The sequence below is a fragment of the Pseudochaenichthys georgianus genome, chromosome 15, assembly GCF_902827115.2.
Source record: "Pseudochaenichthys georgianus chromosome 15, fPseGeo1.2, whole genome shotgun sequence".
NCBI classification, from domain to species: domain Eukaryota; kingdom Metazoa; phylum Chordata; class Actinopteri; order Perciformes; family Channichthyidae; genus Pseudochaenichthys; species Pseudochaenichthys georgianus.
In genome coordinates this window covers 4,023,721-4,041,120 of record NC_047517.1, presented here as the reverse complement: position 1 = coordinate 4,041,120, position 17,400 = coordinate 4,023,721, and the positions used below count along the sequence as shown (strand labels likewise).

Sequence of the window (17,400 nt, the reverse complement as noted above, 5' to 3'; positions counted from 1 at the left end):
CTTCTTTCCAACTGTTTATACAACTCATAAAGGGTGTTCACCATTCATTCCGATGGCTGGCGTCTATGTCACATGATCTTCAAGTTTCTCCCTGCAGAAAAAGAAACCAAAACATGGCCGAACTTCGTTTTATTCTCGGTGTAAAATGCCTATTTTAAAGTTAGTTTGGCCATTAAAATGCGTTTTGATGTCATTTGATGCGAGAAATATGAGTTGTTATTTCAGATTATGTGTGCAGTGGATGTAAATGATCTTTAGTTTGCTAGTTATTACAAAGATTACTTCAGGAAATCGTGACGTTTTCATTGTTACCAAGGTGGTTGCTAGGGACGCTGCTATCGATATTATTTCTGTTATGTTGTGTAACTGTTTAATGGTGTTATCTTTATTGCTACCCCCTTCCCCGTCAATGTATAGTGTTGGTCCACAGCGCAAACATATTAGTTTAACAAAATCCGCATCTAAAGATAGCCTACGTTATTTTCCCCTGTGCAATTCCAGTCTCACATCTCACAGCACATCGTCATTAACAAATACCGGAAACAGACCGAAAACATTTTTTAAAAATAAAATAATACTTTATTCCGAGTGTGCTTGCTTTTCTCTTTGAAAGTCATCACATAACAGCATTGTAATACACGGTTCGGCTGCATTAAATATTACATATTCATGTTCTGTATTTATAGAGCCCTGATGAGAAGAAACAAACATCAGGAACTGAAAACGTGACGTGGATCATAAATATATCAGCCATTAAACAACATCTTACATTTCTTTTCACACAATACGTCTCTTTGCAGTATCAACACTAATTCGGCTGACTTTTATATTTGATCCAATTGGTAGATAGGCTGTATTTACACCATAAAGGTGCACAGCTGATATAAAGGGACACCTAGTGGTTAAAGCATGTTATTGAATTTCATTATTTTCATTATTAGATATTAATAGGATCCCTATAAAGTATATTCATTACTCGTTATTCTCTATTAATAGTTCATTAAAGACTGTATATAATGACTATTTTGCACATCCCTTTCAAGATTTCAAGATTTTCTAAGGTTTATTGTCATATCATATAGGCCTACACAACTGTGGTGTAGTTCTGCACTGAATGAAAAACTTGGGTCGCAGGTTCCTCAATAGTGCATTACAAGACATCTATCAATATTTGTGCATACCTCCAGCAATGTTAACTATGTTGAAGCACTTATTTGAACTGATATTATACATAATGTATTATACTCTTATAAGATGTATGTAGATATTTCATCTCCGGCCTTGTCAGGTATTGAACAATCAATAAATAAAGAACACAGAATTGTTAAATATAAAACACAGAATTTGTGTGATTATACTAAATGATTTACAAATAAACACCACTGCATATTTACAACTGTTACACATGCTAATGTAATGCAAATGTTCCAACTTGGGATCAATAAAGTATAACTTATCTTAAGCTGATCGATGGCTACTGCCATATTTGCAAAATGTGCCTCTGAACCTTGACAAGTGCATGTTTCAGGCTTATCAATTAATGTAATGTAATGTTATCACAGGGGTCACAAACATAAGACCAGCTGTTAAATAAAGCTCTTCTGACCTTAGCTGGCATGTGTGTATATATATTAATGCTGCCCATTATGGGCACAAGCAATTTTCACCCATTTATTAATTATATGTTTTAAATTTGAGTGTTTCCTATCCCCTAAACCTCCAGGGATGTACACAGTTTAATACTGGCAACTTCTTATTATGGGAAATACGAAAACGTCTTTTAAAACTACAACTCCCAGTAGAGACGTGCCATAGAGAACATGTTGCGAAACAGAATAGCCAGCATGTGTAGTTCTGGGGACGGGGTGGGGGAGGGGGGGGACGCGGTGGACCCGTTCAAATCCAGTTTTGGACAACCTGCCGTGGTTCCATCCCATTTCAAGTGCTGTTTGCGTAACCCTCGGTGCACACTCTCCAATCACAGAGCTTGAGGACTATCACGGGGTTTGTCAAACAGAGCACATGGTGTAGTCCAAACGATAGCTGGGGATTCTGGGTAGTGTAGTGTCTTCTGCCATCCTTTACTCAGAAAAAATATTTGTTTCTCCGAATCGAAGGGGAAAAATACAAAAGCATTGCACACAATTTAAACCAATCAATGTTGTGTAATTAACAAGGATAATCTGGTATGTTTTAGTCAATGAGTAGTGCAGATATCACTGTAAAATCAATCGACAGTAAGAGGAATACTTACTTCCGGGTGTACAATTCTCCGTTATCCAATGGGAATGGACGCTCACATTTCCTTTAAGGGCAGCCGACACAAACGAATGCCGTGCTTCCATGAGCGTCAAATCCCGCCGCAGATGGGAATACATTGCAATCAGTTGAAAGCTATTTGCGTCCCTTTATGAAGCTGAAGGAGCCTAGGAGCGTCACAACTGCACGCCACGGACACTGACCAAACGTCGCTCCTGGACGCTTAGGGAGTGAGAGTGTGTTGGTCAGGGGGGCTGGGGAACACTAGCTCCAATCCTGCCTTGACCGCACTGCAGTCAACATGCCGTTGTGTCTAATTTGTTCCTGCGGGTATTGTGCACAGTATTGATGTATTACATGTTGATGTAAAGCGCTTTGAGCACTTGGAAAAGCGCTAAATAAATGTAATGAATTATTCGTATTATTATAAATTATTATAAATTATAGGATGTGTTGTGTAGAGCAGGTCACATATAGAATGAGTACCACTAGCCACGCAGCTGTGGGTCACCTTCTGTCCGTTCAGCCAGCTACACCTTCCTGGCTCCTCAAAGTGATAGTCGTCTTCTTCTGTGCTATGCTGTGTGTACACCACTTCCATGTGATACAGCAGCTCATCCAAGGGGAGCAGAAAAACTGAAGTGCATTTCTTCATCTAAGCAGGGGTTCCCAACCTTTTTTCCCAAGAGCCCCACCAAATTACTCCTGTTGGAAGTGTGTGTGTGTGTGTCCCACACACACACACACACACACACACACACACACACACACACACACACACACATACAAGGGGGGGGGGGGGGGGGGGGCGCAACAGCGGTAATTAATCCAACTGAAACCGGCATGCACAATGATTATGTTTTAAAAATGCGCTTATCCAGACAAGCCTGGTTTTTTAAAGAAAAAATTATACATTTCTGTCTGTTTATGCCTTTAGCTACTAACTTGATTTTGTATTCAAATTAATTAATCAATTATTTGTTATATTTGATTGTAATGTAGAGGCAAGGCTTTTAGTGATAATCATGTATTGCGTTACAATTATATGTACAAAATAAAAGTCTAAATATGATATTTGGCCTCAAATCATTTGAGGCCTGGCGCCCCCCCTGTGATCTTTTGGTGCCCCCCCCCAAGGGGCTTCCCCCCAGATCTAAAGCATGACTCACATTTACAATACTTGTTGGATGTAAGGGAGGGACAGGCCATCTCCTCCTTATAACGTTTGTAATTTACGCTGTCCACAGGCCCATTCTGTCTTAACACTTATGCGCCCCTGAGTACTACGCAGAGGAAGTCCGGTTAGCATGCAGTCCTCCTGCATTCTGGGTACACACTGCTAAATGAATGTGGTTATATGCGCCTCATAACATATCATCTTGTTGTGTTTATTAAATACTTAAAACTTGTAATGAATGAACAAAAATGTTTTATTATAATAATGATAATAATAATAATAATAATAATAATAATTCTAATAACATTATTTTAAAAACTATATATTTTCAAATTATTTGCTTTCAAGGCATATTAGCAACCACTGAAGGATACATGTCTTCCATTCTTGTGGAGTGTAGCCTTCAGAGAAGCATCCATTGAATGCACACCCGGGACCCTCCACTTCCGTCTGAAACATCCCCACTGAAGAATGGAGATGCATTGCCATCATGTAACAGCCCAAACCAAGGACAACACAAAGCAGGACAGAAAGAAAGAAAGATAAGGATGATGATGATGATGATGATGATGATGATGATGATGATGATGATGAGGAGGAGGAGGAGGAGGAGGAGGAGGAGGAGGAGGAGGAGGAGGTATACCTCCAAGAAGAGAGTGGCTGCCACGGTGCCCGGTTAGCCTGCCGTTCTGGGGACAGTGTAAGGAAGCAGGATCAGCTGATTCACCAGTGTGGACATTCACAACAGAAGCTCTTTTTGTGGTGCTACAAACTAGTTCATATGAAGCATACTGACACACTAAAGCCCACCGAGGTAAAGGGAAGAGAGATAGGTGATGGAGAGAGGAGGATGGGAGGCAGATGGCTGCACGTTGGAATGAAGAGCAGGACTGATGGAGAGAGAGGTGTAACAAGGTATGAGGGGAAGGAACATGGGGGGCTATTAAATAAATAGCAATGGACCAAATTGTGAACAAAGCTCTTCAGAAGTAAGAGTTCCAATGGTTTCCCATGCGTCGCGTGCTTTATCCAGAGACACGGACAGAATGCTGCTGAGCTTCCAATGTCGTCTTTCATACTGTGGGCACCACAAAGTCAACTCCACCTGCCGTACTGAGGAGGTATCAGCTCACCGCTGTGTGCAAGTCAACACATCACAGTCAACATTATGGCAGCTTTACTCAGTTACACAACCATAAAGTCCCCTTTGATACCCGCAAGGTGATTTCAAAATATATAATACAATACATGTGACACATATCATGTAGAGCATACATAGTTGCTCCAAATGCTGTGTGGGAATACCACACGCACGGACATACGTCTTGTTCAGCGTAAAGATGTTCAAATACTATGTATGTGGTGGTGCTATGGTTCTGGGTGAAGATAGAGGGAGAGTGGGAGCAGAAGGAGAGGGGTGTGTGCCCCCCGCAGGGCTGCTGATGGATGCAGGGCTCCTGGGGTGAGGGGGGGGGGGGCAGCCGGGCCCTGGGCCAGCAGAGAGTGGCAGAGACAGTACAATGTTCTGTTGCATCTTGTAGAACACACACAGCAGATGCACGTGAGAGCGGCTCCCAGCGCAGCTCCCTCTGGTGGCGGGGTCCTGCAGGACAGGGGGGGGGGCTTTGTGATGGCCTGGTAGAGTTCAACAGTTGGGATTTCCCCTCAAAAGAGTCTCAGATGTTTAAGTCAATGTTCAGACAGTATTAAGATGACCTGCAGCTCCTTGAGTAATGTCTAGGGAGGCTGCTCCTTCACACGCGGCAGCCTCTCCGCTCAGAGGAGACCTTATGAGTCGCACCGTGCGGGGTTTCTGTGTCCCTGTGGGCCGATACTGAGGACTGTAATTCATGGTCAATCAATAAAGTCGAACTGATAATGGCTCTTCTGTATTAGAGGGCGCGGCTAGCGGATACTGAATGTGCAGCTCGCCTGTCAGAAACATGGTGTGAATGTCCCAAACCACCATCAGCATGTTTCAGCGTTGCTTTATACACAATTTCTTTAAAGCCTGTTTGTCTCCGCACTTCACTTAAACCCTTCTCTTTATCAAATGAAGGGAGGGGGGGGGGCGTAAAAACGCTAATCGCCTGTAATCCTTTTAATATGTCTCACACTTTGCTCCGTCAATACACAAAGCTGCAGGGTGGGAGGAGGTGATCTCTAACTGTATCCTCCTCAGTCATCTGGAGACTCCCAGAAGGCTGCTGCTGCTGCTGCTGCTGCTGCAGCCGGCTCCTCCTCACCCTCTCCCCTGCAGTGTGCGCGCTCCTCAGGTAGAGATGTTTTAAATCATTGGGAGGGAGGGAGGGAGGGGGTAGCGGGTCAGGGGCTGGACGCTTTTGTTCCTCAGAAAAGGGGGCTTGTTCTTAGCAGATCAGCCTGCCAGCTTTAACCGGGGTGTAGGATTGACAGTGGAGCGGTGTGGGATGAACTGAGAGAGGAGCCTGAAGTCCTGCCACAACCCAGCGGAGCAGCATCTATCCACAGCCTGCTCTCCAGCGAGAGCACTCACACCTGCGGGCCGTAGAGCAGCGAGGACCCGCCGCACAGCCCGGACCAACTCCCCGCAGCTCCCCCAAACATACCCGCGCAGCTCCGCTCCTGCAAGTGCACCAGCCGGCAGCTCGGAGCCTCTCATGGACATTTATCCTCTGAGGGATGCGTCCTCTCCGTCAGCACCTCTGACCTAACTGTGGACTTCGGAGTCTCGGGTCTTGAGAGTTTGATCAGGAACGAAAGCAGCTCTGAGGATCCTGCAGTGAGAATATACTGGAAGAGCTGTTCCCCTCCATCCATCATGAGAGCCCTCCCATCCGCACTGAGCTACCTGTGAGTGCCTCTCCTCCGCAGCTCCACACTTCACGTGTGTTCTGTTAATAGTGCGAACTAACTTGTATTGTGTCTTCTTCTTTTCAGATGTCTACACTTATTTGCATTGTGCTACTATGCTCAGGTATGTTACTTCATTTTCTTTTCATATGCATGTTTTACAATCTTCCTTTTTTTAGGGCAATTTTATAGGGGTTAGTCTCTGAAATATTTAAAGCGAGGATAGATATCAGCACAATATATGATACAGAGCAGTATGCCGGCAGGTTGCTGCTGAACACACCGGGCCTGGCACGATGCGCGCGGGCACAGACGGGCCAGGGAAATGTTTGCGAATCCAGTGAGAAATGTCGTGGGGAGTCACCAGAGCCAATGTTTCCGTCCGTAACAGTCCTCTCGCCGCAGCGCAGAGACCCACATCCACACGGTGGGCTCTGCGGCGGACGCGCAGCCTGTAATCAGCGCGCGGGCCTCCAGAAGCTGTCCATTGTGTTTGGCAGCGGCCTCAGGAACTTGTTACATTTGTCACGCGGGGAAAACAACAACATCCTCCCTGTGTGTCAACCGGCAGACTCTCACTATCATAGCTTAGTTTATTTCCATCTCAGTTTAGTGTCATGTCGTATGGAATACATTCATAAGGCTCGTGTACACATACTGATTACTGTGATGACATCTAATTTCTGACAGGTAACCAATCAGTCCCCGCCTAATTTCACGCAGCATGTAAGCGAGCAGAGCAAAGTGACGGACCGCGTGAGCCGCCGGCTGATCCGGATCTACCAGCTGTACAGCCGCACGAGCGGCAAGCATGTGCAGGTCCTGCCCAACAAGAAGATCAACGCCATGGCGGAGGATGGAGACGTACACGGTAAGAGTTCAACTGGATCACTTTTTATTTTTAAAATGTGTTCTTCAAAAAATATTTGTATAGTTAAGCAAAATACGTTTTTGAAATATTCCAAAAATGCAAAAAGTATTATTGTTCTCTTTTACCTCCACTCCACTGAATAACATCTCTTTAGTTGTCCTCTCATCGCGTGGACACTTCAGGCTCAAGGGTTTATACATTTCGCCTGTGACTGCAATTGTATAGTACTTAACAAAACATTTCTTTGTTAAAAACAATACTGATGGGTTTACAGAACTAATGTGGCGGTTACTTCTACACTTCCTTTCTTTCTATGTTGTCCATGTTGGACTTTTACTGTTTTGACTAACTTTTACTTTTTACTACTGACATTTCAGTGTGTGTGTGTGTGTGTGTGTGTGTGTGTGTGTGTGTGTGTGTGTGTGTGTGTGTGTGTGTGTGTGTGGTGTGTGTGTGTGACAGTGTGAGAGAGAGTGTGTGTGTGTGTGTGTGTGTGTGTGTGTGTGTGTGTGTGTGTGTGTGTGTGTGTGTGTGTGTGGTGTGTGTGTGTGTGTGTGTGTGTGTGTGTGTGTGTGTGTGTGAGTGTGTGTGTGTGTGTGTGTGTGTGTGTGTGTGTGTGTGTGTGTGTGTGTGTGTGTGTGTGTGTGTGAGAGTGTGTGTGTGTGTGTGTGTGTGTGTGTGTGTGTGTGTGTGTGTGTGTGTGTGTGTGTGTGTGTGTGTGTGTGTGTGTGTGTGTGTGTGTGTGTGTGTGTGTGTGTGTGTGTGTGTGAGGTGGTTATATTCAGTGTTGACCTTAATAACCCTTTGGTCCAGGCACTGAAAGCATTTCTACGAGTCAATAAGCAACAATGATGTTTTATAAAAGGTTATCTGCTTGTAACGTTCTGGAGAGCACTTGGGAGCATGTCAGATCAGTGCAGTGTCACATTGTGTTCTGCACACTGATATACGTTATCTTGCAAAAGCAGAATAATCACAGTATTTTACTTTGCTCCGTGAGCTCTCCACATGTCCTGTGTCTTTCTGTCCGACTGAGGGACACAGAGACGTGGACGTATGTCAGGTCAATGTAGATGTACGTGATGGTCCTGCCAGGATCGCCTCTTCAGCTTCACCGGACCGAGAGACACGTGGTTTTATCACTCTGCAAGCATTTCAGCTTGCATAGATCCCCAGGAACGGTCCTTCAGACTGTGTGTGTGTGTGTGTGTGTGTGTGTGTGTGTGTGTGTGTGTGTGTGTGTGTGTGTGTGTGTGTGTGTGTGTGTGTGTGTGTGTGTGTGTGTGTGTGTGTGTGTGTGTGTGTGTGTGTGTTCTGTTCACGCTTTTATGTCTGCATACATGCAAGTCACTGACTCGCTCTGAGCTAACAGAACTCTCTCGGTTTGATCTCTCTAGCTAAGCTGGTTGTGGAAACGGACACCTTCGGGAGCCGAGTACGCATCAAGGGCGCGGAGACAGGCTTCTACATCTGCATGAACAAGAGGGGCAAGCTCATCGGCAAGGTGAGCAACGCAGTGAGTTGGTGTTACTGTGTTTTCTGCAGAAGCTCAAGGTGTCAGAGACATCCACATGTCCCACCAGGCTTAGTGTGTCAGAGACATCCACATGTCCCACCAGGCTTAGTGTGTCAGAGACATCCACATGTCCCACCAGGCTTAGTGTGTCAGAGACATCCACATGTCCCACCAGGCTTAGTGTGTCAGAGACATCCACATGTCCCACCAGGCTTCAGTGTGGCAGAGACATCCACATGTCCCACCAGGCTTAGTGTGTCAGAGACATCCACATGTCCCACCAGGCTTCAGTGTGTCAGAGACATCCACATGTCCCACCAGGCTTAGTGTGTCAGAGACATCCACATGTCCCACCAGGCTTCAGTGTGTCAGAGACATCCACATGTCCCACCAGGCTTCAGTGTGGCAGAGACATCCACATGTCCCACTAGGCTTCAGGGTGTCAGAGACATCCACATGTCCCACCAGGCTTCAGTGTGGCAGAGACATCCACATGTCCCACCAGGCTTCAGTGTGGCAGAGACATCCACATGTCCCACTAGGCTTCAGGGTGTCAGAGACATCCACATGTCCCACCAGGCTGCAGGGTGTCAGAGACATCCACATGTCCCACCAGGTTTCAGTGTGGCAGAGACATCCACATGTCCCACTAGGCTTCAGGGTGTCAGAGACATCCACATGTCCCACCAGGCTTCAGTGTGTCAGAGACATCCACTTGTCCCACCAGGCTTAGTGTGTCAGAGACATCCACATGTCCCACCAGGCTTCAGTGTGGCAGAGACATCCACATGTCCCACTAGGCTTCAGGGTGTCAGAGACATCCACATGTCCCACCAGGCTTCAGTGTGTCAGAGACATCCACATGTCCCACCAGGCTTAGTGTGTTAGAGACATCCACATGTCCCACCAGGCTTAGTGTGTCAGAGACATCCACATGTCCCACCAGGCTTCAGTGTGGCAGAGACATCACATGTCCCACCAGGCTTCAGTGTGTCAGAGACATCCACATGTCCCACCAGGCTTCAGTGTGTCAGAGACATCCACATGTCCCACCAGGCTTCAGTGTGTCAGAGACATCCACATGTCCCACCAGGCTTCAGTGTGGCAGAGACATCCACATGTCCCACCAGGCTTCAGTGTGGCAGAGACATCCACATGTCCCACCAGGCTTCAGTGTGTCAGAGACATCCACATGTCCCACCAGGCTTCAGTGTGGCAGAGACATCACATGTCCCACCAGGCTTCAGTGTGGCAGAGACATCCACATGTCCCACCAGGCTTCAGTGTGTCAGAGACATCCACATGTCCCACCAGGCTTCAGTGTGTCAGAGACATCCACATGTCCCACCAGGCTTCAGTGTGGCAGAGACATCCACATGTCCCACTAGGCTTCAGGGTGTCAGAGACATCCACATGTCCCACCAGGCTTCAGTGTGGCAGAGACATCCACATGTCCCACTAGGCTTCAGGGTGTCAGAGACATCCACATGTCCCACCAGGCTTCAGTGTGGCAAAGACATCACATGTCCCACCAGGCTTCAGTGTGGCAGAGACATCACATGTCCCACCAGGCTTCAGTGTGTCAGAGACATCACATGTCCCACCAGGCTTCAGTGTGTCAGAGACATCACATGTCCCACCAGGCTGCAGGGTGTCAGAGACATCACATGTCATATAGTATATTACTTCCCACTGAGTGCACTTGGATATCTGCCCATGAACTGACTCCTCACCTTGAATCACCCGTAATGTGTTAAACCATAACATTGGAAATATGAATAGTGATTTCATCTTTCATACACTTCATTGAAAGAGAAGAAGAACCAAGAGATGGAGTCATGTGAACACATGTGACACAGTGAAGCCTATAGCATCACTCACTGGGTTCAGAGGCTCGTTGTTCTGTTCATACTGATGTGAAGTCAGTGTGAGGTTAGGGCTAGGGTTAGGGTTAGGGCTAGGGTTAGGGCTAGGGTTAGGGCTAGGGTTAGGGCTAGGGTTAGGGTTAGGGCTAGGCTAGGGTTAGGGCTAGGGTTAGGGCTAGGGTTAGGGTTAGGGCTAGGCTAGGGTTAGGGCTAGGGTTAGGGCTAGGGTTAGGGCTAGGGTTAGGGTTAGGGCTAGGCTAGGGTTAGGGCTAGGGTTAGGGCTAGGGTTAGGGTTAGGGCTAGATGTGCTGCTCTTGTGTTCCCTAATGTTGTGCCCATGTGAGCACGCATCTCACTGTGAGGCTGATACACAGAGCTGACAGCCTTACACACACACACGAGCACACACACACATGCACACACACACACACACACACACACACACACACACACACACACACACACACACACACACACACACACACACACACACACACACACACACACACACACACACACACACGGGCACGCACACACTCTCTCACTCCCCTCCACCTAGTACCCTGCCTATAACACCATCTGCCCGGAGCTGCTGGCCCGGTAACAGCCCTCCTGGCCTCCTGGGGTGTGTGTGTGTGTGTGTGTGTGTGTGTGTGTGTGTGTGTGTGTGTGTGTGTGTGTGTGTGTGTGTGTGTGTGTGTGTGTGTGTGTGTGTGTGTGTGTGTGTGTGTGTGTGTGTGTGTGTGTGTGTGTGTGTGTGTGTGTGTGTGTGTGTGTGATTGCATGTGTGTATTGGTGTGAACGTGTGTGATGGTGAGTTGTTGGTTGTTGGGTGCATCGTGCCTATGTGTAACACGATGCTTGTGGCAGTGGGCTCAGTGTGTCGGCTGCCCTGACTGACTCTGGTCTCTGAGGCAGTGTTCCTGCTCTGCTCTTGTCTCAGCCTGAGCTGCAGTGTTTAAAGATCTGCTGATGGTAGTAGGGAGCTGACCTGCACGCAGAGCGGCTCCATGCAGCAGAGCCACAGGGTGGCTGCTGCTGCAGGGGGCTGAAGCACCCCTCTCTGATCGGCCTCTGTAATGTTCTGTAGACCCTCTGACGTGCTTCCCTCTCTGTGTGCAGAACAGCGGGCAGGGCCGGGACTGTATCTTCACGGAGATCGTGCTGGAGAACAACTACACAGCTCTGAGGAATGCGCGCTATGAGAGCTGGTACATGGCGTTCACGCGCCGCGGGCGACCACGGAAAGGCTCACGGACGCGCCAGCACCAGCGCGAGGTCCACTTCATGAAGCGGCTGCCGAAGGGGGTGCAGCCCGCCCTCACCAGCCACCACCGGCCCTTTGACTTCATCCACTACCCGTTCAACCAGAGGACTAAGCGCACACGCTACTCGGAGCACTGAGGAGGGGGCTCAGGCTGCCCCCACTCGGCCCTCCCCCTTTTATACTGAGCATAGCTATAGCTTCATATGTAGGCGAGTGGTTTTTATATTTCCCTCCAAGTCAGACAAACTGTACATAGACATGTGAGAAATGTATGTTTCACTCCAGCCTTAGCTTTTAGATGCACTCGGCTTCAGGTCTGACTGCGGGGACATGTTGGAGTCGTGCTGGTTTTATTTGCCCTGCCCCCTGGGGTCCGCTGGACACTTGAAGGCCTGCCGACGCACTGCAGGAGCGCCACGTGCCCCCTGACCCCTTCCTCCATCTTCCCGTTGATTGAACAATGCGGCAGCTACGTTTGATAATCACGGGTTTCCCCTGCGGACTGTTGTGTTGATGAGAAAGGAACCCCGCCACTGCCCCTCACCCTCTGTGTTTCTGTTGCCCCCTGAATGAGTGTTTTTATACATATATAAATATATTTTTATTTGAAGATGTGTACAAAAATGTTATGGATGGAATATTTATTTAAAATGTGTAATAAATGTACATTAAAATGTTGATATTAAACTCTTGTTTGGTACATGCCTGCACAAGTCCATTTGTGAAACCCTGATCAGCTTTGTCCTAATGTTGCTGAGCTCCGTCAGTCTACAGAGAAGCATGTGCAACGAATGAGCTATTGTGGAAATCAAGCGTTCAGAGTCTTGGTTTAAAATGTGACACGCTGCTGCTGCGTTTGAAATGGAGCGCTCCCTAAACAGTTACCCAGCAGCCGGCGGATGGTCTGTGTTCACTTCGGGAAGCTGGTGTCCGTTCAGCGTGGTGAGGGGGCTCTGGCTGTGAGCTACAGCACTCTAACTGAACAATAAGTATCTGAATACTGAGTTTTAAGGTGTGTGAAACCTTCAGAACTGACTAGTAGTACCCCAATCACAGCATACACAAAACTACACACATACAACAGTCTACAGCAGGGTGCCACACTGTTTTGGCTGGTGAGCTACTTGTGAAATGACCAGCTCACCGAGGTCTACCAACCCAAAATAATATCCCAAATTGCAAGGGTTGCTGAGTAACACGTTGTATTTAAACATGGGATAACTACAATAGGGCTGCGACAAACGACTCATTTGATAATCGATTAATCTATCGATTAATGAAACGACTAATCGACTATTCGGACTATTACTGTATGCCTTGCACAATTTCTCAAACGCTCTGATTTAGCCATCAACTTTTACATTTAGCTTGAGGTTGTTTTAGGCATGTGGAAACTAACAATGAAGACAATAAAGATGAACACTTGAAGACAGACTGAACATGTTAGCCTTTATTCTACTTCATTACATTACATACATGTAATTTGTTAGGCGCCTTTATCCAAAGCGACTTCAGTACATTCAGCACTGTGGACCACCCCAAGCTCGACCTGGCTGTCCCCTGATTGGAGGTCCCGCACACTGAGCCACAGCCTGCCTTCAGTATACTCCTTTTGTATTGTTCTGTTGTGTCCCATATATAATATATTGTATTGTTGGAGGCGCTCGGGACTTAGGTTTCGCATTGCCATAACTACACTGTAACTACTGTGCATATAATGTGAAAGCCTTTCAATCTTGAATCAGGAAGAAGAAATTAAGCTTGTTAAAAACAATTGTTATAAAATAAATAATAAATGGAGTATAGAAAAGCTCTGATTGATGCACGGATTTTAGATTCATGCAGCCTAATTAAGAAAACCAAACTAAAACTTGAATGGTTAACAATCTGTTACCAATATATTATATTATATTCACAACGTGTTCTGAATCAATATATTCCTTTTTTTTTTGTGGGCAATAAATTGATCAGAGATTAGACGTAATTTAAATAAGAATACAAATGAAGAATGGAGCAGTGGAACAGTGGATGAGACAAATGGTAACCCTGGATTAGCACGCATGTGTGTGGCTCTCAAACATGGACCCTGCCTGTCTGCTGCTGCAGGCCCCTGTCTATCACAGCACCACGAGGTGGGCGGGGCTTCCACAACTCCAGGTCCAGAAGACACATCTATTCTTCTTCTTCTTCTTCTTCTTCTTCTTCTTCTTCTTCTTCTTCTTCTTCTTCTTCTTCTTCTTCTTCTTCTTCTTCTTCTTCTTCTTCTTCTTTAAGAAGTGAATTACTTCCCTAGATCTCTCCTTTTGATACATTGAAAAACTGAACCGTTGACTTTAATTAAATAGTTCCACATAACTGTATTAGGTTAGTTGAAAGCAATACTATTCAGTTGAACCTATTTAAAGGTAATATTATTGCTTGTCTACTAACCTAATAAAGTTATGATTTGTATGTGTTATAATCTCCCAGTATAACTTCTTCTCTCCTTGCCCTGGTATGACATTGACCGTTCAGTCTCCAGGACTCCACGGTGTTCAATTGCACCTTTGTCTTTTCCCAAAGCATGAGCCTGCTTGCTCGTCCACACATCTCGTCACCTAGCCCTCGTCCTTTGGAGGCATGTCTCTCTGCGTCCCGGTTTAACTGACGGTTGGATGTTTTAGAATGGTCTTGCTGTCTGCATCCCTTCGTTGTTGCCATTGGTGATCCATTCTTTCCTTTATGATGCATCTTTTGAAATGTCAGCTGTATACAACCTGCATTAAAACCCCACACTGCCTCTTCAGTTAAAGAAGCATCATTAACCCCTCTCACTGTATCAGGTCTGGCCCTGCACACCTCCCCACCTCCCACCTCCCCACCCCCCACCCCATCAGATCCCATCAGGTCCTTCTGCTCTGACAGATTTGCACTGGGGTACGTACATGCCGACCTACTCTTTTACATCATCAGTGTAAATGCTAATAGGTGTTCCATCTAAGGTGCTTTTATACCTGCTGTATAGTGCCCTGTTTTACATGTTTTAATAAACTCTGGGACTGAGAGGCCCACACCTATCTCTGTCCACAGCCATCCCTATCTTTGCTACATTCAGACCATGGTCCTCTGAGCTTCACAGCAGAGAGTTGACCCTCGTGTTTACCCCATGCATGCCCTATCCAATGCTCAACAGTGAGAAGCAAGAGATTGATGTTACAACACCTTTTCATTTGATCAAGTCATGTACTGCTAATGTTTCCAGCTGCCGCTAGGTGGTGTCGGGGGGCCTCATCGCACAGCCTCAGGGCCCTGGGGACCCGACCGATATATTACCAAGCATCCATTATCAAAGTTGCTCCTATCAAAGCCCTGGATGTCATTAAACCATATACACAGCATGTGCACTACGCTCACCGTCAGCCAATCGGCTTGCGACTCCATCCCTGCGAGTGGGACCCATGTACCCCTCAAAAACATCTTGGCTCCGAAATGGTGGAATGAGCTCCCTATTGACATCAGGACAGCAGAAACTCTGCATATGTTCCGTCACAAACTGAACACGCATCTACTTCGAGTGTACCGTGGCAATTCAGTTATTGCCTCATTATATTTCGGACCTTCTCAGTAAATGCAGCTGATGCATAACAATGATGTAAGTGCAGTACCACGTACCGCGGTGAGCACCCCGTCCGTCTTTTCCTAGGTCCTCTAGAACTCTCCTTCACATGTCTCATTTACCCCATACCGTTGTTCACTCGGGTTAAGGGAAGTGGTCAGGGAAAGAGATGGGGCCTGATTTATGCGTGGTGTGCAGGTTTGAAACTTCCCTTCACAACCACTTCTGAGCAAACAGATTTTCATTGGAGGATTGTACAAGCCTTTAACTCTTTATATGTGTGTTCACTGGAACCATTAGAACTCTGTGAGTCTGATGGGTTCACTTTGTCACACCAGCAGCTTTTCAGCAGAGCAGAAGGGAAATGCTGTGGCCTTTGCTTTCTCCCATCTGAAACCTGACCAGGGAAAGCTAACATGGAGGGTATTCTTAGTCTGATCCCAACAGGGATAACAAGGTCAACCCCCCCCCCCCCCTATCATCCCAGTTTAGCAGCTAACAGCGTGTCAGTGTCAGAGTGCTTTGCTGTTGTGGGACTGATACCACTGTGTTTGTTTTTAGGCTTTTGCTTCCATCAGGCCCGTAACTCTCAGTAACCGTTTCATCTTCCTCCTTTCACAGCTTCATTCTGATTGGACAATCACACTTGACTGTGTATGTGTGTGTGTGTGTGTGTGTGTGTGTGTGTGTGTGTGTGTGTGTGTGTGTGTGTGTGTGTGTGTGTGTGTGTGTGTGTGTGTGTGTGTGTGTGTGTGTGTGTGTGCGTGCGTGCGTGCGTGTGCTTGCGTGTGTGTGTGTGTGTGTGTGAGTGTGTGTGTGTGTGTGTGTGTGTGTGTGCGTGCGTGCGTGTGTGTGTGTGTGTGTGTGTGTGTGTGTGTGTGTGTGTGTGTGTGCGTGCATGCGTGAGTGAGTGTCTGACAGTTGGAATTGGTTTGTTCTAAGCACAGTGACAGCCATGATATAATGAATAGGCTTCTGAGCAGATTCAGGACTTTGATAAGATATACTAGTTTGTTTGTGACAAACCAGCTCATCTAAACATAACATAGGTCACAAAACATTGGTCAGGGACAACAATTATTTATATTTTCAATAAATCTGTTGATTATTTTTGCAGTTCATTTATTAAGTATTGGGTCTCTGTAACATAAACAAGCTAAGTAGTTTGCTATCTTAAAGGAGTAAAACACACGATACTGCATGGTCGCCCTTATAGCTCATCAGTCGTCAAGTAAATCCAATAGAGTATCTTAATAATAATTAATTATCTTTTTATAATACAAATCTTGTGTGACCTTGCACTTGCTGACAATTCCTTCACTAGTAGTTGGTGACCTGAAAGCAGGGCGACCCACAGCCAAGGATGAAAGGTCTTGACAAAAGTTGACATTAATCTCCTTAACTCCTTCCACATTGGATTAGCAGAGGGACCTGTCCCCTCGGACTCCCCACGCTGCCTAGCATCCACTCACTGAGGGAGAGCCTTCTCCCTGTGATAACTCTGATGTAATGCACCAGTACTGATGACATGCAGCGGTATGGTGGCACATGCTCCGTGACTTTATGGTGGCTCCGCAGAGCCTCTGTAAGGCAAGTGGACTTTGTGTAAATGGATTCAATTAGCCCCCCCCCACACCTCCTCCGGTGTCTGTAAAGCTAGAGTGAACCTCAGTGAACTGACTTGTGGGAAAAATCACACCTTCTGTGTCGCCAATGCTGCCATGCAAATGTGGAGCAATTCCAGCGCTGAAGAACGGGGGTAACATTGCTTTCATCCACTTTATTGAGCCACAGCCATCATTCTTAACCCCGGATAAACAAACAGAGCGAGCTACCTTCTTCATTTGCTTAGGGAGCAATTTAACCCCTGCCTCGCCCCCTGTGGAGGCTGTAGAATAGCAGGGGTGAACAGAGAACACGACCCTGCCTCCCTAAGCAGCCCGAAACAAGCCACTACAGAAGCTGGCCCCGTCAAGAAGCACTTACAACCTCCAGCCACATACGCTCGCAAACATTTA

The 17,400-nt window shown here is 46.6% G+C and overlaps 1 protein-coding gene across 1 annotated transcript; it reads left to right on the top strand.

The window, feature by feature from the left end:
• Positions 1–6,236: 6,236 nt before the first annotated feature.
• fgf8a (fibroblast growth factor 8a) lies at positions 6,237–11,968 on the top strand. The gene is made up of 5 exons (XM_034101312.2): positions 6,237–6,268; positions 6,356–6,392; positions 6,959–7,139; positions 8,537–8,643; positions 11,643–11,968. The coding sequence occupies exons 1-5, from the start codon at positions 6,237–6,239 to the stop codon at positions 11,922–11,924; spliced, it is 639 nt and encodes a 212-aa protein (XP_033957203.1). The 3' UTR covers positions 11,925–11,968.
• The last annotated feature ends 5,432 nt before the right edge of the window (positions 11,969–17,400 follow it).

Excerpts from the sequence above, each read along its gene's own strand:
- fgf8a (XM_034101312.2), top strand. The coding sequence starts at position 6,237 with ATGAGAGCCCTCCCATCCGCACTGAGCTACCT. Across the intron at positions 6,269-6,355 it reads CCATCCGCACTGAGCTACCT|ATGTCTACACTTATTTGCAT; the intron begins GTGAGTGCCTCT and ends TCTTCTTTTCAG. Across the intron at positions 6,393-6,958 it reads CATTGTGCTACTATGCTCAG|GTAACCAATCAGTCCCCGCC; the intron begins GTATGTTACTTC and ends AATTTCTGACAG.